This window comes from Lycium ferocissimum, chromosome 8, assembly GCF_029784015.1.
Source record: "Lycium ferocissimum isolate CSIRO_LF1 chromosome 8, AGI_CSIRO_Lferr_CH_V1, whole genome shotgun sequence".
Classification (NCBI taxonomy): domain Eukaryota; kingdom Viridiplantae; phylum Streptophyta; class Magnoliopsida; order Solanales; family Solanaceae; genus Lycium; species Lycium ferocissimum.
Genome location: NC_081349.1, coordinates 38031323 through 38053148, shown reverse-complemented (window position 1 = coordinate 38053148; position 21826 = coordinate 38031323). Strand labels below are relative to the sequence as shown.

General features: G+C 31.6%; 1 protein-coding gene and 1 long non-coding RNA gene across 4 annotated transcripts; both read right to left on the bottom strand.

Annotated features, from left to right (window-relative positions):
* Nucleotides 1–2015: 2015 nt before the first annotated feature.
* On the bottom strand, nt 2016–4890 carry LOC132068351 (gibberellin 3-beta-dioxygenase 1-like). 2 transcript variants are annotated; one of them, XM_059461926.1, is made up of 2 exons: nt 4352–4890; nt 2016–2682 (listed from the first exon to the last, which is right to left on the bottom strand). In XM_059461926.1, exons 1-2 carry the CDS (start codon nt 4828–4830, stop codon nt 2118–2120), a joined length of 1044 nt encoding a protein of 347 aa, XP_059317909.1. In that variant the 5' UTR covers nt 4831–4890; the 3' UTR covers nt 2016–2117. The 2 variants fall into 2 exon arrangements, with proteins under 2 accessions (XP_059317909.1, XP_059317910.1); XM_059461927.1 differs by having other exon boundaries at nt 2016–2679; nt 4352–4889.
* Nucleotides 4891–18220: 13330 nt separating this feature from the next.
* On the bottom strand, nt 18221–19167 carry LOC132066902 (uncharacterized). Of its 2 annotated transcripts, XR_009416961.1 has the most exons (3): nt 19035–19167; nt 18490–18545; nt 18221–18384 (listed from the first exon to the last, which is right to left on the bottom strand). It is a non-coding gene; the product is annotated as an uncharacterized LOC132066902 (long non-coding RNA). The 2 variants fall into 2 exon arrangements; XR_009416962.1 differs by having other exon boundaries at nt 18221–18545.
* Nucleotides 19168–21826: the final 2659 nt, after the last annotated feature.

The window sequence follows — 21826 nt, the reverse complement described above, 5'->3', positions numbered from 1 at the left end:
GGTTAAATTTTATATATGAATCCTTAAAAAGCTATCCCGTATAATTTTTGAATTAATATTAATGCCCTTAAGTTGATTAAGGGCATTAGTAAGTGTGGGGGCTCTAATACCCTCTGTTTAGAGCTGAATATCAGGAACATAAACAATATAACATAGAAGTCAATAAATTTACATCTCCTAAAGGGCACATTGGCACGTATGCCCTATTTTATGTCGATATTTAATTTTTGTCCCTCATAACAAATAATTTTTTCGCAAGGCATAAATTTATATTTTTGTTTTATAATATTTCACAAATTATGCCCCTTATGACTAAAGAACTTATGTCCTAGGCTTAAGTTTGATTGCTAAAAGGCAAAAATTAAAGACCAGCCTATTTGAAGGGAAGAAATTAAATAGCATCCCATTTGAAGGGCAATTTAGAGCTCCTAAAGTTCATTATAAATGTAAAATTGCTCAAACACATGTAAGAAAATACCAACTTGTATACTTTAACCAATGTGAAAGAAGACTTCTCTTTCTTGAAATGAAAGAAGCAAAGGACAAACAAATTAATATTATTTTTTAAAAAATAATATTTTGTCTGGAGTGGACGAGTGGTGGTGGTGGTGGCCAGTGGGGGTGGAGGTGGGCATAAGGGGGCCGGATTTGGAAGCTTTATCATTTTTGGAGTTATTGATTATCTCAGTTTATGTGACACTTTTTTTGATTCAAATTTGCGTTAACTTTGACCAATATTTTAAGATGTATTTTTTCACCAAATTAATATGAGAAAAGTTGCAACTTATAGTACTTTTCATGTAATTTTCAAATATATTAATTTTAATGTTAAAATATTGAGTTAATCTAATTCAAAATTTAGTCAAATTTACTCTAAAAATTTTAAAAGTGTCACATAAATTGAAACGGATGGAGTAAGATCTTTTTTGTCACATCCATCAACTCTTCAATTTCTTTGTTCTTTCCGTAATTGACAAAAATTCATAGTGTGCTGCATTATTCCTCATATGATATGAAACTAGACAGATACCTACGACTGGGTTAGAAGTGATATATTTTGGACATATTAGACGTGATTCGACAAGAGCTATTCAATTTAGTTACGCAATTCCAGAGCATCATTGTCTTTTCTCCAATGTTGCTCTAAAAGATAGATATGCCAAAATGGAAATGAGTAACTTTTTAAATTTATCTTATTGAGGTTATTTTTCTTTATTTTGTAATAATAAATCACTTAACTATTTTTTGTTTCTCCAAAAGTCAAAACATGCTGAAATTTTGTCAATTAGATGGAAAATTAATTGTAGCAAACAGGGAGAGGGAAAGAAGGAAATTTAACCACTTGTTTTGAAGGATAAAGTCTTGATTCAAATGATAATCTTTTTTTATTGTTACCTTTACAGAGAATCTTATTCTAGAAACACCATTTGCTAATCTTATATATGTAGATAATGCACATATATTTCAGTATAGATATAGATATTACGGCGAGGATCTACGATGTTGGTTACAGTTTACGTGAACTTAGTATAGCTTTTGTTTATATATATATATATATATATATATATATATATATATATATATATATATATATATTATAGGACACTTACTAAATATGTATATATATTTGAATGGTTACAGTTTACGTGAACTTAGTATAGCTTTTGTTTATATATATATATATATATATATATATATATATATATATATATATATATATATATATATTATAGGACACTTACTAAATATGTATATATATTTGAATGAAACTCCAACTATTATTGTATCTTTGGAATATTAAATTGAGGTCATTGTAGGAATCCATAAACATTAAATTCACAGGATTAAAAAATTAATTAACCTAAACAATTTCCCACCCAATCACTTAAAGTAATAGTAGTCGGCATATGTATATTAGGTATATAGTTCATGTATAATATATGTATAACTATGTATAATCAATGTATAATCTATGTATATCAGCTAAGAAAAAAACAGTCAATCCGGCCGACTACTTGAGTAAAGATCCCCGCTGGATTTGATTTTAGTACACTTAAATTATAAATTACAAACAAGTTTCCAGGATATGTAACTACATCAAGACATATTTTTCTTGATCAAAACCTAATCAAAGAGAAGGCCTTCTCAAGATGCTTAGCCTTGAGGCTAATATACTCTTTCACTGTCAACGATCTATATCTTGGAACAACAACACCAATATTATCCTTAGAAGAAATCAATGGAACAACTAGAGAATCAGCTGGAGGCCCATAAAAATATGCCAAAGAAACCCTATGCTTAGTCTGATTCACAAGAACACGATGATAAACTGTTGGGAATTCACCATTAGAGAGTATATGCAGAAGATCACCGACGTTAATGATGAGGGCATTATCGGAAACTGGAGAAATTGAGGTCCATCCATGGCCTTGTTTCAAGAATTGAAGACCCTTTGTGTTACTAGTTTGATGGAGGATTGTGAGGAATAATGAATCTGTATGAGGAGCTAACCCTATTGCATGGTTAGGGTTAGGGCAGCATGGATATGAATTTAATTGTAAGGCTCCTATTAATTCAGAATTTAAATCTTCTTGGGATGCTTCCAAGTATTTTAGGATAAGCAGCCAGAGTTGGTATGCTAAAGCCTTCATCTCCTTTTGATAATTTTCCATCACATCACTGCTAGGACAAAAATAAATAAATAAAGAACTATAATGTTAGTATTGAGTACTGTTGAGAATATATAGTATATATAACTGAATAAATGAATGTATGCTCTCTCTAACAACTTAAGCTTTTAGATGAGGTGGTAACAAATTTCGACATGGTATCAGAACAGACAAAAAGTCTTGTATTCGAGTCTTACCGATGCTCGTTATCCAAAAGAATTTACAATTCATGCTCTCCCTTTAGATAAAATAGTTACACACTTCAACATTAAGTAGTAACAAATTAAGCAGCAACAAGCAATGACGGAGAAAGAGATTCTGGTAAGGTGATTCTAAAAGAATACATGAATGTCACACCTTACATTTGTACTTGTATTTCTCTAATGTCAAATATATTCAAAAACCTTTTAATAGCATAATTTTCGACAAAGGAGAATCAAATCCCTTCCCTTCCCTGCATGTCTTCCAATTATATAGAAGCTTGCGGCTGTCGTATTATATAAAACTATTCACAAAATGGTGAGAAATAGTTTTAAGATCTTTTAAATTAAACTAAAAGGGGTCGTTTGTTTGGGAAACAAGTTATTCCAGGATTATCCTGTGATTAGTTATTTCACCCTTCCACAGATATAAAATAACACTATAATCCGGGATAACTAATCTCGGGATTAGTTATATCGCGATTTTATCCCAACCAAACGTAGGATAAACTCACTTCAAATTTAATCCCAGGACTATTTATCCCTTATCCCTTGTACCAAATGAGCCCAAAGAGTGTTATAAAGATCGTGGGTTGATGAGTAGCTTTTTTTAATGGAAGTAGAGGATGATAATGTATTATTATCCAGGAGCGTCCTACATTAATTTAAAAAACTATAAACATCTAAACAGAGACACCAATCATGATAATTGGCCCTGCTAAAATATTTCTTTTTATTTGTAGGCTAAATCCAATCTTCTGTTAAGAAAGATCTTACTTTTATTTTTCCGAAAGGAATATTTTAGACCCCCTTTTTATGTTTTACGTTTGTACTATAATACATACAAGTAAAGAAGTTTATTGTTCACTGAAGAAAGTTGACGTTATACTTCTCAACAATGAAGAAATAATCTACTCAGAATACATAGAAGGTTTTATTTCCTACGTTTAAGGTCGACCAAGCCAACATACATTAGTTAAAGAGAGAGAGAAGAGAGAGAGAGAGAGAGATAAGAGAGAGAGAGAGAGAGAGAGAGAAGAAAGAGAGAACTACCAAACATTATTGTGTAGTGCAACATATTCTTGACTTAGTGTGTGTTTGATATTGTGGGAAAATATTTTCTCAAAAATAAGTGGTCTCTTATTTTCTTGTTTGATAAGTAAATAAAAAATATTTTACCAAGAGCATTTATGTATTATTTAGGCAAATACTATCGATGTGAGTGGGGCTTTGGAGGTCGGAGTGGGTTGAAGTGTGGGTGTTGAGGTAGGGAAGAAACAATTCGTGCACTATGAAACTTGTTTTCCTTACTCCCCTAAGGAAAGTATTCAATAATTTTTCGAGGAACTTATGTTTTTAAAGATTTTTTTTTTTTTCAAAACATCAGCAACCAAACGTGCGAAAATTGAAAAAATATATTTCTGCATACCAAACACACCCTTAATATACGTTCACATGAGATCAATTCATGCATGGACTCACCAAAAATATTGATAGTCATGGGGCCAAAGTTCCCTAGCATGATCAAGTGGAGATCCCATAATGGTGAACCCTTCATGCCACATAAACTTGGAGAAAAACGGCGTAATCCGAGCGGCCCCATAGCCGGTGGCGCCGCCAGCCGATCTTAAGACCCTCACCTTCTGTTCTGCTGGCAAGGCGAATAGTCGCCTTGCCTGAGATTCAACTTCATCAAGAAGTTTTGAACTAAATCCATGGTTAACAACTTGAAATACTCCCCATGTTTTGCATGCATGGCCTATAAGTTCCACAACATTGGGGGCCAAAAGATCAATTATTGGAACATTAGGGGTTTTTTCATCAACATTTGATGGGAAATTATTGATTTTAGGCCATAGATGAGAGTCTGGAACTTTTTGAACTGAATGAAAATCTATGGGGAGAATGTGTTGAAGGTCAAGAGGGTTTTCTTTGTACGCTTCTTGAAGAGTAGTAGCCATTATTTTGGACTTTAATTTGGAGGAGGGAATTATTAGTTACATGGTTTTTTCTGGGTTGTTCCTTGGAATATATAGGGATGACAATATGCTCTTCTACACGTGGATTTGAGTGGTCTTTTGGAATTTGTGTTGTCTTTAAGTGGGTTCAGAATTTTGTCACCTATTTTGGAATTATTAAGATGTGGGGTATAAATCCGCTGTCCAATTAGTAATTTTCTTTTTTGGATAAACAAAAACAGCAATCGTACTTTTGATGATTTTAGCTTATTATAATATAAAGTTGATCAAGAATTTATCTTAAAATAGATCGACAAGTGTTTCACCCCTCTAAAACATGTTTGAAGAGGACAAAAGTTAATAATTGAAACAAGACTTCTGCGGAGCTAGGGGCGGAAGGGTCTATTTGAATTTCCTTCGTTGAAAAATTACATTATATATATAAATATTGTTGTTGATGTATAAATAAAATCCATATTGATAACTGAAAAACAAATATATTACTTATAAGGTGTTTACTTATATCACACCATGTTAAGGTATCTTTAGACTGTTTTAGCCCAAGAATTAATACTCAGAGTCAATGATTTGGTGAAACATTTTTTTTTTGCGTGGATTGTCCTTCAAAGGCGCTGGTCTATAATTTTTGGCCCTCGCTTAAAAAAGTGGCCGAAAATACCCAGAGGTTCTAGGTTCGAACCCCCGCTCAGTAAAAAAAAAAAAAAAATCCAAGGCAAAGCTTTCGCGAAACCTCGGCCTTAAGGCCTAACATTTACCCAAAATTAGGCATTAAGGCAGAGGTTTGCCTTAAGGCCTAATTTTGCCTGAACAGGCCTAGTTTTGTGTAAAAGTTACGCCTTAAGGTAGAAGTTTACCTAAAGGCCTAATTTTGGGCAAATTAAGGCAAACATCTGCCTTAAGGCCTAACTTTTGCCCAATAGGCCTAATTTTGTGCAAAAGTTAGGCCTTAAGGCAGAGATTTGTCTTAAGACATAATTTTGGGCAAAAGTTTGCCTTAAGGCCTAGCTTTTGCCCGAATCGGCCTAATTTTACTACGAAACTCTGCCTTGTGATTTTTTTTTTTCTGAGCAGGGATTCTAACCCAGAACCTGGGGATATTAGACGAAGGAAAAAAATTAAAGACCAGCAATTTGAGGGCCAAAAACTAAAGACCACCTCCGAATAAGGGCAATAGTGCAAATTGCTCTTGGTGAAATGAACATAGAGATGATGGATCAGAGTTGATGGTATAGGCCCCACTTAATGCTTTTGCTTGTCTACAGGCCGATGTATACATTTCCCTATAGCTTCAAAGACGCATACACTAAAATCTCCAAGAAAGACGCATACACTAAAATCTCCAAGGGGAAACTGTTTCGGGGGGGGGCGGGGGGGGGGGGGGGGGGGGGGGTGAACAAAAGAGTATCTTTGAGTTGTTTTAGCTAAAAAAAAACAAAAGAGTATCTTTGATAGTGACTATTATTGAATGCTATTGTATTGATGTTCACCATACGAAGTATCATGGGCTTGTACTGTGCTAAGCCTGCAGTTTTCCCAAAAAAAACCTCACATCATTAAGAGTATCTTTGAGTTGTTTTAGCTCGACATATCAAGGTCAAAATTTTATATATATCCTTGATATCTTCATGTGTTTGTTAGCTTATATTTTGAATCCCCTTAGCAAAAAATTTGACTTCGACACTTTATTTTATTTATTAGGGTATCTGTAGGATTTTTGTTTGGTCTTGCAAATCAAACAAGGATAGTTTTGTTTGATCAGTACCAAGGGCAAGAAAAATTTGGTCTTGTGCTGTGTCTAGCACGTGGGTCATGTTCAAATTAAATCGATCAAAATGCATTGATCTTTATCACTTTTGTTTGATAGTGACTATTATTGAATGCTATTGTATTGATGTTCACCATGCGAAGTATCATGGGCTTGAGTTGTTATAATTGATCTCCTGATTAGAAGACAGCCGAAAAATAAAAATAAAAACGTTTTCGGCTTGTTTGGATTTAAGTTGTAAGAAAAACCATTTTTATTCCATAGGGGAATTAGGAAAGGGAAAGAGGAGATGTAGACACGGAGAATTGAGACGATTGTACGGAATATTTTCACCGGTATCACTAGATTATAAGGTTTTGTGATGATACGGAGTATAAAGATTTAAGAATTGAATGTCATTCAACTTACAGTAATTGGCCATCAGAGTCACTTAATTAGTTTTTATGGTCATTTTAGCCGATAATATAATTTTCAGTACCTATTTAATGACGTAACAACTGTAAGTTTTTAGAAAAATAATATTCAAAAAAATCAAAATCAAAATTTAAATTTATTTAGGACCCAACTTATCCTAAACCTAACCCACTTTCTAACTCGACCAGCTTAAAATGGGTTGACTACATAGGAGATGCTCTTAATAACATTTAACTAAAAGAATACGAGTATTTTTCAATTTCTAACATTTAAATATTAGAGACGTCCTTAATAACATCCAAGCATCGTACTCTTTTACTATACATCGAGTAATCATTCAGACATTCAACCCAAAGATTTGACTTTTACATGAATGTATTTTAGCCTATAATAAACTAATAGACTGGTCACCATATTTTAGCAGACACTATGGGTAATTTATCATAAAAATAACCTTATAAATGTCATAATTATGTAAATTTTCACCATCATTATATATAAAACTTAAACTTTACTAATTGTTAGGTCCGTGTACATATAGTTTGATAGTCGTCGTCGTCTTCTTCTTCTTCTTCTTCTTTCTTTATTTTCTTTTAGTGATGTGTGTGTCTGTGTGGGGGCGCAAAGCTTACTTGATAATTTTGAGTTGATTTTTTCTTTTCCGGTAAATAGCAATAGTCTCCAACAATATTGTATATTTTACCTATATATAATTGTTATCATTTTACTTTATATTTTAATGTAACTATTTAATATTTGAAATTTACTACGTTGATTAATTTGAGTTAAGCTCATACGCTATCGCTCCAAAAATTTAGACTTGTCAAAGATTTGTGGCGTCAACGACTTCACATTTTCCAAATGGAATGATGAGTTGTGGGAACTTGCTTGCACTTAAACCGCTTTGATGGTACAATATTCAATCCATACGACCAAAAACAGAGAAATATATGAGTATAGTGATATTGGTTCACTTTCGGCATAATTCAGTCAAGTCTACAGTTGTTATTACAAGATAACCTCTTATCACTTACGAGCCACGTCACCTAATAAAGTAAGGATTTGTTAATGGTTGTTCATCATCTCACCTAGCCCTTAACCTACTTTGACCCATAACTGACAAGTTAAGCATAACTTAGGGTGTATTTGATACGGATGAAAATATTTTTTAATTTTTTCATGTTTTTTGGTTAAAATATTTTCTCACATAAAATAAATTTCTTAAAAATGAGGAAAATGATTTCTCTAATCGAAGCTCAATAAAGAAAACAAGTTTCATATGTGACATTTCAAATTTATTGTCTCCTCCCTATCCACCCAATATTCCAAACCACCACACCTTGACCATCCCACCCCACGCGACCCCCGAACCCCCACTCCCCAACCCGTGCCGCCCCCATTGTATTTTGCTATATTACATATAAATGCTTTTGGAATAGTATTTTTTTTTTTTTACTTGCTTACCGAACACTAAAAAATAAATAAGAAATTCACTTGTTTTCCAATAAAACATTTTCTTTGAAAAACATTTCTAGGAAAACATTTTGTATGAATTTTTTTTTTCCCTTCATACCAAACATACCCTTAATTATCTAAGGAAAAAATTATCAAATTTTTCTCTCTACTTTCTAAAATAGTTTATGTTTAACCTTTGCTATATTTTTTGAATAATTTTGCCCACGTCAAAATTTGCCTCTTCTTCAAATATTACTACTATTATTACTATATATAAGGAAGGATATCAAGTTTTTGTATTCCTCACACCATTCTTTGAGCAATAAGATTGCTACATGTGTTTGTTGCTTTTTGCTTACCTTACCTATTTTCATTTTTCTCATTCATTTTCTTATGATCATTCCCACTTGGAACTTTGTAATTGAACTTAATTGACACCATATATAGTAATTTTTTGTGAATATTTTCTTGTACTTTATTAGATTACTCCTTCCATTTCTTTTTGCTTGTTCCTTATACTAAAAATAATTATTTTTATTTGTCTATTTTAACAAATCACGAAAGATATATTAATTTCTCCTATACTACTCTTATCATTAAGTAACTATATAAGAATTATTTTCTCGGTGTAAAATTATCTGTCGTGGTTACTAAAAACGGTTATCTCAAATTATCTGTCGCTTTAGAAGTTCAAGGCATAATTAATTATTTTTCCTCATTTTACCCTTAGTACAATTTTATCATTAATGAAGATGACGCATAAAAATAGATAAACATTTAATGGAAAGAGATTATAATTAGACATAAATAAGGGTAAAATAGTCAAATACCCCTCCTAATAAGGGGCTTGTAAAACAAAAAGCGACATATGATTTAAGGCGGGCGGAGTATATAACTTAGACATAACTAAGGGTAAGTAGTCAAATACCTCTCCTAATTATAATTTCTTAAAGAGCTTATAAAAATAAAAATAAAAAGCGACAAATAATTTGAGACGTAGGAAGTAGTAGTCAAACTTACCTCAACTTAACTAAATAGTTGAGGCAGAAAAATGAAATAACTGATGGTTGACGTGTGTTTTGTTAAATAGTTGATGATAGTTTATGTAGGAAACTTGCACACCTGATAGTTCATGTAGGAAACTCACGAAAAATTGATAGTTCAAGTGTATTTTTGGCCATTATGTCTTCTTCTTCTTCTTCTTCTTCTTCTTCTTCTTCTTCTTCTTCTTCTTCTTCTTCTTCTTCTTCTTCTTCTTATTATTATTATTATTATTATTATTATTATTATTATTATTATTATTATTATTATTATTATTATTATTATTATCATCATCATACATTTTGATAAAATTCATTTAAATTTGGATTCACAATTTCATGTCCAATTAAAATATTTATTAGGTCTTACTAATTAGTACTCGATATTCTTTTAGATGTGTTATGTATGCCGAAAATATTTTTCACGAAAATTATTGTTTTAAAAATATTTTCTAGGAAAAGAAGAGTGTTGCTTACTTAATTTCTTATCTTCTATGTAATCAAATATATTATGCCAAAATCATTTGTCTATAACCTAGTGTAACAACCTGTTTGGTCGTTTAGCACTTTTGGACTCTTTTTCGTTAAAATGCCCTTTCAGTAGCTTTAAATGGTATTCTTAACTTGTGGGGATAGGGGCACGGTTATATAATTGATGTGTAATTTTTGGAATATATTTATTTAATGTGTGTGAATAGCTTATTCATAGGAATTTTATTTGCGGATTATATAAGGTATAAGTTGGAGAATTAATTTGGTGGCTAGTGAGCCTAATTTACACTGTTACATATTAGTTGGGTGACTAAGTAATTTGGGTAATTTATAAGAGTGGGCTAGGCCCATTTATTCCTAGTCCACATACTAGAATATGTGATATATTAGGGTGAAAGAATTATTATTGGCTTTTGGGATTAAAAGTTTGCACGAAAAGAAGAAAGAAAGAAAAAAAAAAACTGCTCACCGTGAGAAGAAGAAGTGGCAGTGCAGTTCCCATCAAATACTAGTTCAGGTTAGATAATTGAATTGATTTCTTCATAGTACCCTCCATTAATTCGTGTGCAGTTCTTGTCTTTATATATTAGAAATTGGTGAAACTTAGAGGTAGCATAATGATGACTCAATGATTGGAGGGTTCATTTAATGATAAAATAATATAGAATGGTTGTTGGATAATGGTATTTGTACGTTTCTTGTTTGATGGAAAGCAGTGGGTCCCTATCTTTCTTTTGGTTTTGAAATTCTCTTTTTATTCATCATGATTACAACTTCAATTTTGGCATATTGAGTCTATTAAAGTCAAAAGCAATTCTTGAGTTTCAACCTTTATTACTGAAGCCACAGTTTTCTTTTTCTTTTAGAGTTATCTTTTATGTCCTTGTAATTGTTTCTCTATTTTACTTTAGTTTGTGTCTGTAGCAAATTAGCCATTGCCACTGTAGGTCCTAGTTTGTTAAGTGAGTATACTGTTTGGAGGAAGTCATTATTTTTACTAATAATAGTACAAGGAAAAAAAAAATACTAAGTATACTTAATAGGTTATTAAATGAAAACATGATCATATATGATTAAACCAAGCAATTGGTTTGGTTACTGATTCATATATATATATATATATATATATATATATATATGTGGTTGACTTTGCAATTTGAAGTTTTATTCTTTTTGTTAATTTTATATATTGTGTAGATGTAATGGAATATTGAGTGTATTGGATTATATGAAAACCTTCAAATCCATGGTATTTGAGTTGTGGAAAGTGAGAATTAAATCCTAATTTAGGATTTAGACTCGTAATTAACGTAAGTTATATATTTGATAGACACTGTCCGTTTGGAAGCACTTCGGAAGGGAAAAGCTTTGGTGTGAGAGTTCGTGGCACCTGTTCGGCATTGAGGTAGGTTACGGTCTACTTTAGTTAGACTCTGATTAGAGAATCGTATGTAGTTGTAGAAAGTGACGGGGATAGCATATAGGCCTTCGGGCATGAAGTGGAGGTGGATTCCATTTAGGTTGGCTCTGTCGCTGTTATGTGGGCTTGTCGCCATATGTGTTATTTTCTGTGATTATCACCTGTTTGTATCTCTGTCATATACTAGCTCCATCATTATATGAAAAGGAATGATAACATTAATATGACTTGTATTTGTTGATTGTATATTGGTGATATTGTTGAGACTGATATCATGTATGACATGCCTTCCATATTATTCTTGTGATGATAGTGAGCTAAGTGATTGAGAGACTCGAGGTTTTTGCCGGAGATTGAGATTGACGGGAGAGACTCGAGGTTCTTTCGGAGATTGAGAGTGATTGAAAGCCTCCGAGGTTTCGAGGAGAGCACGAGTGGTACATGGACTTCGCGGGTCCCCCATGAATCATGGCTTTGAAGCCTTGCCCTTAGCATGTGTGTACGAGAGTGGAGTGAGAGAGGTGACTGTTGCATTGCATTGCATTCATTCACTCATACATTTGACTGATCATCTGGTGAATTATATCTATCTTGGTTGATTTCATGATTTCTTTACACTTTACTTGTATATTATATGTGACCATACCTGTTTGCTCTATGTGCTACTTGTTAGTTTCCACTTCTTCATGCGTTATCTAATCATTGTCGACCTATGATGCTTACCGGTACTAGTGTTGTACTGATACTACTCTTACTGCACTTTTGTTGAGTGTAGAGTACGATCCGAGCTCCGATTCTACACCCGTGGCCGATACGCGAGGGTGACATCTTTCGATAATTCAAGGTGAGCTACTTGGTCATCCGTGGCCCCTGAAGGACCTTCTCTATTTATTTCTGTTTTTGTATTCGACAGACAATATGTAGCCTTCGGGTATTTTCAGACTTATATTCCGTACTATGTTAGCGCTCTTGTACCCTTTGACCAGATTTTGGGGTTGTCGTAACATTTCTAGTTATGATAAGTATTTAAGACTTGATAACTTATTCTTATTTAATTTTCCGCTTATTTAACTTGTTATTAGTAATGTGGTTCGCCTACTCGGAGGGATAGTGTAGGTGCCACCACGACTCGTGAATTGGGTCGTGACACCTAGACAAGTACTATGGGAGGTGGGGGTGGGGATGGGGATGTATGGTAGTGTTTGGTGGGGATGGGAGCTACAATGGTGGGAGTGAAGATGAGATGTATTGGAATGTGGGGAGGACACAATGAATGTGAAAGCCACTTTGTGGAACTTAATTTGCCTACTTCTATTATGGAAGTCATTTTCCTCATTTTAAGGAATTTGTTTTTATAGAGAAAATGTTTTTTAAAATTTTTAACCAACCAAATATGAAAAATTGAAAAACATTTTGAAAAATATTTCCCTTCATACAGAACACACCCTTTATTTGTTTTAAATCTCCAAAATTATGCTTCTTTAGTGAATATCGAATCTTGTGTCCCTTGGTATTTGTTAATTGTCCTTCCAAAGTTCCTTCCTCATAGATAATTTATTCTTTAAAAATTATGCAATTATGTGACTAAAAAACTTTAATAATTATGAAGACTTACCAACAAGACATGATTAACGTGTAGCTAGATTAAATTAATTATGCAATCGAAAAATGACATAAATTAGATTATTTTTATATTAAATTTACTATGTTTGTATCATGAGTAAGCCGGGCCACATGCAACTAGTTACTACTATATATAAGTGATAATAAAAAATTAAAAAAAAAATGGTAGTCCTTATATTGAACTTTGATCCAATGAAGCTCTTACATGTGGGCTTTTTTTCCCCTTATTCTCATTTTTGTCTTCGTTCATTTTCTAAGACAATTCAATGGGCCTTTATAATTGAGAAAATCGTCAAATGCCCCCTCAATGTTTGGCCGGTTTGATTATGACACACCCAACCTTTACGGGCAAGCTATTATCCCCCTGGACAATTTTAAAGTGCATTAATTTCACCTTAGATGGTGAGATGGCACAGAGAGTGAGAAGCAAATAAAAATATTTCTTATTATTTTCCTTTTTTTTCTTTATCTTTTATCTCTTTCTTCTTCTTTGTTACACACACTTCCCCTCGCGGGAAGTATGCAATTTCTGGCGACTTTTTTCTTTTTCTTTTTTGGTCTTTCGTTCCCCTTCGAGTTTCACAACTTCCAAACTAATTTTCATTAATCACAAATCATTTTTTTAGAAAAAACAAGATGAGAAAATGAATTATCAAGAGCCCAATTAGTAATTTCATTCCATTACAAACTAATTCAAAACCCAAATCAAGAAAAACTGTAAGAAGAGGTGATTTTTGAGCATTGATCATGCTCTATAGTCCAAAAAATCAACTTCGATCTTTGATCTTCGAAAACCCAATTTTGAAAATGCAAATTTCAAAACTGAATGGAAACCCAATTTTCATTCCACTACAAATTAATTCAAAACCCAATTTTGCTATGCTCAACTTCGATCTTTCAATTTTCCCTTCGAATTGATTTTTTGGACTATAGAGCATGACAAAATTGAAAGATCAAAGAAGTTAGAACAGTCGAAAGAGATCATTGGTGAAGATAAAGGGAAATAAAAAATCAAAGGTCGTTTAGTGCTTAAGATAAATAGAAAAATTAATTTCTTTGGCCAAGTCTTTTAATAGTGATTTTTGGTGTGGTGGATGGTGGAACAAGATAGATTAGGAAAAGAAACATAGATTAGGAAAAGAAACAAAAAGAAGATGAAAAAACAATATTTAACTGGTAAAATACACGAGTAAGGCGTGTGTATTTCACCACTCAAATACAGATCTAGTGGTAGTGTTTTAGGGGGGTAATAATTCCGTTTAAAAAATAGTCAGGGGGTAATAGATCACCCTTAAAGGTTGGGTGCGTCATAATTAATCTGACTAATCGTTGAGGGAGCATTTGACGATTTTCTCTTTATAATTGGTCTCAAGTGGCTATGTTGCTACTATTACTTTTCCTACATATTCTTACTTTTACAATTATTCTTTTCTTATGACATTTCACTTGGGCCTTTGTAATTGGTTAATGTTATAGTAGTAACTTTTGATGAATTTATTTTTGCTTCTTATTAAATTATTTTTACTTCTTTATCTCAAAATATTCCCATTTGCGGGATTTCATTTTGGTATGTTGTTATTGTTGTTGTATCTCAAAATACTTGTCATGTTTCACTTCTTGAGGGTCAAATTAGATAAATTTCAACAAGTATGTTAAGATCTTTTCATTATATTGATAAGAGAATTGCAATTTATAGTATTTTCTGTATATATTTCGAATATCTAAATTTTAATTTTAAAATAATAAAATAATCTGACCCAATTTAGCTTCGAAATTAGTTGAACTGCCTTTACATTTTGGGACGAAGAGAATATATTATTTGTCCTTATACATTCTGGTAAAATTTGGGCACCTGTGGAGCCAAATTTTCTTTTACAACTGAAACATTTATTAGGTATCACAATATCTTTTATCCTTAAGCCTCAAATATTTTGCTTCTTTAGTGGTCTCATATGTGCTTATAAAGATCTGTCCTAAAATTATTTTTAAATATATTTTTGAAATCTTTTACTTTATTAATATACTTTAATTACTCCCTCTGTCTCAAAAAGTTTGCCAATTTTCTGATACAAAGGTCAAATGATATTTTCTTTGACCATAATTTTTTAAATATTTTCTAAAGATTTTGAATTGTTAACTAGTACTTATAGTACTTTTTATGTGGTTTCTGAATATATAATTTTTATTTAAAAAAATAAAGATTCTAAGTCCGAATTAACACCAAACATTAGTTACTCTCGTAATCCGAAACATGACAATCTTTTTGAAACGGAGGGAGTATTATTCACTAATAATTTTGTAGGATCATTAGGTTAATTTGTGTAAAGATTCTAAACGAAGGTTATAAATATTGTAGTATAGATTTGAAGTTATTGGAACTTTTTGTTGTTGTGTTAGATGATTCTAGAAGATGAAGACATGAGTTTTGTTAATACATGTGAAAATAAAATACATTATTAAAATCTTAAACAAGTTCAAGAGAAGCGCGAAATGAGTTTGAAGCAGGACAGAGCTAGAGTGTAGACAAAGGTTTCAATCGAACCCAGTAGCTTCGGTTCACAAACTTTGTGTTTAAACTATAAATTATTAATTTAGTATTGAATAACTTAAAAAATAAGAATTCAAAACCCATAAATTTCAAATGCTGGCTCTACATCTAAATTGAAGTCTCTACATCTAAATTGAAGTAAATAATTTCATTAACAATGAAAGTTAAAATGTTTAAGAGAGCCCGAGCCTCATGAAACTAGTTATATATATAATCAAGAATGAGGATTTTTTGTAGTCCTCACAGGGTCATTTTTGTAATTTCTTAGAGTTTCTTTTAGAAGTGACATGTTCATCTTTATGATTTTGTCGCATTCCTCTTTTATGTTGCCCCTAATGTAGTTTAATATTACTTTTATTGCCATCACACAATTTGGTAAATAAGAAAAAAACACTTTTGAGATATTTTGTAAAACCCTAATTCAATTTGCCTCCCAACTCTTTTGCGTTGCATGCACTGATGTTTAGTCACTAATTTTTTTCGCTGTAAATAAATATGTGTTGCTTGCATTTATTTTATCTATAATCTTTTGTCAACAAAAAATAATCTTAAAAAAATATAATGATTCACGTAGGAGTGCAACTATTCGGGAAATAAAATGACTAATAATTCATTTTTGCGTAGTTTTTAAATATATAATTTTTTTGAATCATTCAAAAGTACTACAAGTACACATAATTAGTAATTCAAAATTATTTAGAAAAATATAGTAATACATTCACATAAAATGAGACGGAAAGAACACTTTTTTTTCCTTAACAAAAATAAATGAAATCAAGAAACATATTGCACTAGCCATAATAAATCTACTAAGATACGTTAGACATTGTGCATATTCATATCTTAATGATTCTGTCTTCTGAGATGGATATCACTAACATAGATATTTACAAGTCTATTTATTGATCTTTTTCTTCCATCTTAAGCTCAAAAACTATATAGATTGCACTTACAATATTGTATGTGGCTTCCTCTAGAAATTTTAGAATTTAACATTATTATGAATAATTTGTTCAGTTCTTATATGATGACCTTGCTATTGAAAAATTGTGTCTTTAAGATAGCTAATAAAATCATTGAATATAGTTTTGTGTTGTTTATTAATTTAAGCAATGACCGTCATATGTGTTCTTTCTTCTTGGAATGTTTTGCAGAAAACTTGCACTGGCCTATTTGATGTTGAATTTCAACAATAAATAAATATCCCGTGCGATAAAACAAAATAAAAAAGAAAAACATTTGCAAACAAATGATTAGCCTCGTTAACAGACTGTTGCTTTGTAATGCATAATTTCATTTCCCATTAATTATAAGGTCACTTATTCACTACTAATAAATCATAGTTTCTTTATTCATTTGAGATTGAAAATTGTGCCAGCATTTCTTGAGCACTTATATATCTTTTTTAAATAGTTGCTTAGTGAATATTGATTTAATTCAGAAAAAATGAGTGAAATTAATCCAACATATAATAAAGCTCCATTTAGATTATTGGGCACTACATTTTCAAAAGCATTCAATGAAATAAAAAAGAGAAGAGTTCTTTATTATGAATTTATTTGAAAATAAAATAAAAAAATTCTTTAACTTTCAAATACTTTTATATTATAATTTAGTTTTTAGGAATTCTCAGAAAATGTTGAACTACTCCTTCAATAACTTAATGTCACAAAGAGCAGAAAAAAAGTAATTATAAATTTAATATTACTGTTAGTATTCATCGATCAGAGAAATTTTGTCCATCTTAATTCTCTTTCTCAAATTTGATCGAATTGATTGCATTAGCACATAGGTGTCATTAAATGCGGATTCAAAATTTCAACCTTATGAATTCGAATTCGTAATTCAATCCCATACTATAGAAACTCATTTCAAAATTTATTAATTTTACTTATTTAATATATTTTTAATGTATATACATGATCAAAATCAAAATTACTAAATTCAGATGAATTCATAATTTTGCAGAACTCAATAATTTTGATTCAAATCATGTATTTGTGTCTAAAAGTTCACTTAATATGTATATTTAAATAATATATCAAAAACCTAGTAAGTTACGTTTTCTAGAATTAAGACACCAGTATCTCTTATATACGTCAACGAAACTACATGTACGAGCAAAGTATAGAGATGAATTTGATACTCTTCTAAAATACAGGGTTAAATTTTCTCTTTTAAATATTTTTGTCTTATTTTTCCTTCCGTCGTAATCTTAAATGGTTATAGAATTTCAATAAGCAATGTCATCAATCACACAAATGTTTTCCATCTTCTCTTTCTCAAATTCGACCGAATTGCATTAGCACATATATGTCATTAAACGTGGATTCAAAATTTCAACCTTATGAATTCGAATTCGTAATTCAACCCCATACCATCGAAACTCATTTCAAAATTTATTAATTTTACTTATTTAATAATTTGTTAATGTATATACAAGATCAAAATTAAAATTACTACATTCAGATGAATTCATAATTATGCAGAACCCAATAATTTTGATTCAAACCTTGTATTTATGTCTAAAAGTTCACTTAATATGTATATTTAAATAATATATCAAAAACCTAGTAAGTTACGTTTTTTAAAATCAAGAACTTATAAACTCAGAATTCTAACTGCGGACTGACGGCATATAGCCCTTCCGGATTGACAAATATTGGTCACACTTATCAAAGGGTTATCTAAAAGATAACAAGAACATAAACATTAAGAGTGCATATTATCAGTATCACTTCCTCCAACATCGGCTTCATCAGGACTAGATATCATATGCCTGCTCATTTAAAGAGGAGCACCTCAGAGACGAGTTATATAACACGTTCCTAATTAATTACTGGCTAACTCAACAATTGAAAAAACACTTAATAAGTGGACTCACAGATCAAGCACCCATTTTCCTTCTCTGAATTTTTGACTCTCTTCATAGGCAGTTTCCTGAAATTGAATTATTATTATTATTAGCACTCATAATAATAAATAAAAACTTCCAAACCAAGCATGTTAAGGGTTGAACAGTTATTGGTTAGGAAGTGAATTATTTATGTATTAAAATCAGAATAATTAGTATCATGTTTGGTAGCATTTTAGTTTCTACCTCAGCACATCGCGTACAGTGTTTGGTTACCAGTTTACAATCCCGAATAACTAATACATGTATAAGTTATGAGGGAATCTATATATTATTTTATGTAAGGTAGAATATAGAATAACTAAACCCTAAATAACTAATTCATGTGTTACTAATATCTGCAGAACTCATGGCTTATATATGTATTAGTTGCGGGGGATTCTAAATCGCTAACCAAAGACTATATTTAGCGTGTAGACTTTATACATGATAAATTATGCAGAATTTAATATATAAATAAAGCACCTCCTAACCAGCAACCAAACGAAGTGTTTTTAATAATACTCTAGACTTACATGTGTCCATCCCAGAACTGATCCACAACGAACACATGAAATGTCCGCCACAGTAAACATACCAGCTATCATCATTCTGTCTTCTTTCTCGCCACCAATAACGTTCACTCTATCAAATTTGAGAACCAGTGTACAGTACATACAAGAATGACAAAACGTTTAAAAGTAAAACAGAATTGACCTAAATAGATACTAAAATTAAAAACAGCCGGCAGGTATATATATATATATATATATATATATATATATATATATATATATATATTCATAGATGATATATGTATAACTGTATATAATTAATGTATAATTTATGTATATTAACTAGGAAAAGTAATCAATGAATTATGCCGGCTATTTATGCAAAGATTCGTCTAAAAAAGCAAATCCTTTTTATATACATTCGAACCACTGTTGGTCATATTGCTCTTTATCAAGAAATCGAAGAAGTTATATATATATATATAAGGGTTTTCTTGGGCCTATATATATTCATACGGTACCTAACGTGATTTTGTTAGGGGAAAGGACGCTGTGTGTCCACTCAGCCAAACTAATCCCACATTTAACCCTTTGTTTGGGCTTAATTCCACTAGGTGTCCATTCGGCCCAAAATAATGTCAAAAAAATGGCGATTTCCAAGACATAAAATAATGCAGCGCCTATTTGCTCCAATAATAACGCGCTTAAAAAAAAGGCTTTTTGTGGCGACTAAGTCCCCGTCGCCACAAAAAGTCACCACTAAAGGGCTGCTACAGCATATATACATATGTTGGAATTATATATACACTTTATATACAAGAATTATACATTTTATATACATATGCTGGAATTAATCATACATTTATTATAAATAAATTATACGTTAATTATACATTTATTATACACATATTATACAATAATGATATGATATTTATTTTTAACATATACAATAGTGATACATATTATATACCACAATGATATGGTTTCTATGATACATTTTTTTATACGTATGACACACTTTCTATACAAGATCGATATAGTTTATATACATCTTTCGGAATTATATATACACTTTCTATACAAAAATGATACATATTATATACAAAAATGATATAATTTTCTATTCTATAATACACACATTATATACACAAATGATACATATTATATACAAAAATGATACATACCTTAGTGATTCATATTTTATACGGTTTATACATTACGGGTAGATAACGATACATATTTTTATACACAAATGATACATATTATATACAAAAATCGCCTCAGAGTTTTTTGGGATATTTCTTACTAAATATACACATATTATACATGTTTTGGGATATTTAACCTTTAGTGGCGACTTTTTTAATTGCCACTAAAAAGCCTGATTTTTCTATAGCAGCCCTTACAAAAAGTCTGAATTTTTTTTATTTATTTTTTTTGCGATGGGGCTGTTGGACCACCCAGCCTTTAGTGGCGACTTTTTAAGTCTTTTGTGGCTACCGGATGGGAATAGTTTATGGGCTAATTTTTGGGTTTGAAAATAAATGGGTCAGCGCATGGGATTATTTATGGCCCAACGGCCATTTGTGTCCTTTCCCCATTTTGTTAAGTTTACACATTCGGCTAGCTAGGTACAGTATTGAAGATTTAAGACTAAAAATATTTACACGCACCTAGCCGTAACTACTTAATTTATAGCCGGCACAAAATTCTATAGTCAATGTATAAAGAATATATAATAAGCGTGTAATAATTGATAATCCGTGTAAATGTATACATATACACTGATTATACTAGCTTATTTATAAAAGTAAAAAAAGAAAAATAGAAATTAATTAGGATTAATTTTCAAAATAAATCACTTTGAGATGCCTTGTGGGGTAAAACTCTCTAAATTTAAAAGGTCTAGCCCAAGGTAAAACCTTGTACATTCTAATGTACTGGTTATGTCCCATGCTTAAATGTCAATGAGTGCAAGCTAGTGGTCAACATGAATAGTTTAAAAACTTCTAGCAATAAAGGGTTGTGGTAGGATGGATATGGTCCACCCTTGACTATAGGCTTCAGGTTCGATTTCTTGGGAAGGAAAAAATCTTGTTACAGAGCCCTTTCCTCTTAAATGTGTCTTACGCAGCACGAATCCGGATTAGTTGGGGCCCAATACAAATACCGGACATCGAATGAAAAAAAAAAAAAAAAACTAAACACTTCTTTTATTTTTCACTTTCTGGTTGATCTAATTTAGGTCCTCCCCTTGCTCTTTCCAGCAAGAAAAGTTTAATTAGTTAGGATTGTATACAAGAAAAGGGTCAATGCATCGATAGACGGAGAAAGCCGTTACAGTTCAAATCGGCATTTGAAGCACGTTCAATCTTGCTCCGCACGTGATGTTGTACTGACACGACCTAAACCAAAATAAGTGTGTCCGTTGGTCCGGATTGTCTCAGCCCAGATGAGCGTGTCCGTTGGTGATCTGTCTCTGACCTCGCATTACGAGCGTGTCCATTGGTCCTGGATAACCTGTGAGGTTACCACGCGTCATAAAACCGTTCGGTCATTTACGCCGACAACCAGCATTTCCGCGTCAGTCGTCATCTGGATGGGCGTCATCTCTTTATCCTTTAGTGGTTTATTCATAAAGGTTTTTGTATTGTACTAAGGGCCCATATGAAAACCTATAAATAGGTAATCCCTCATTTTTTTAGGTTAGCTTTTTTTCTCATATCACATTACTATAACCCCGAAATATAAAGCTCTCTTCAAAGTATTTACCCTTCATTGTTTTCCCCTATCTAATCCTCTTCAATTTAAGT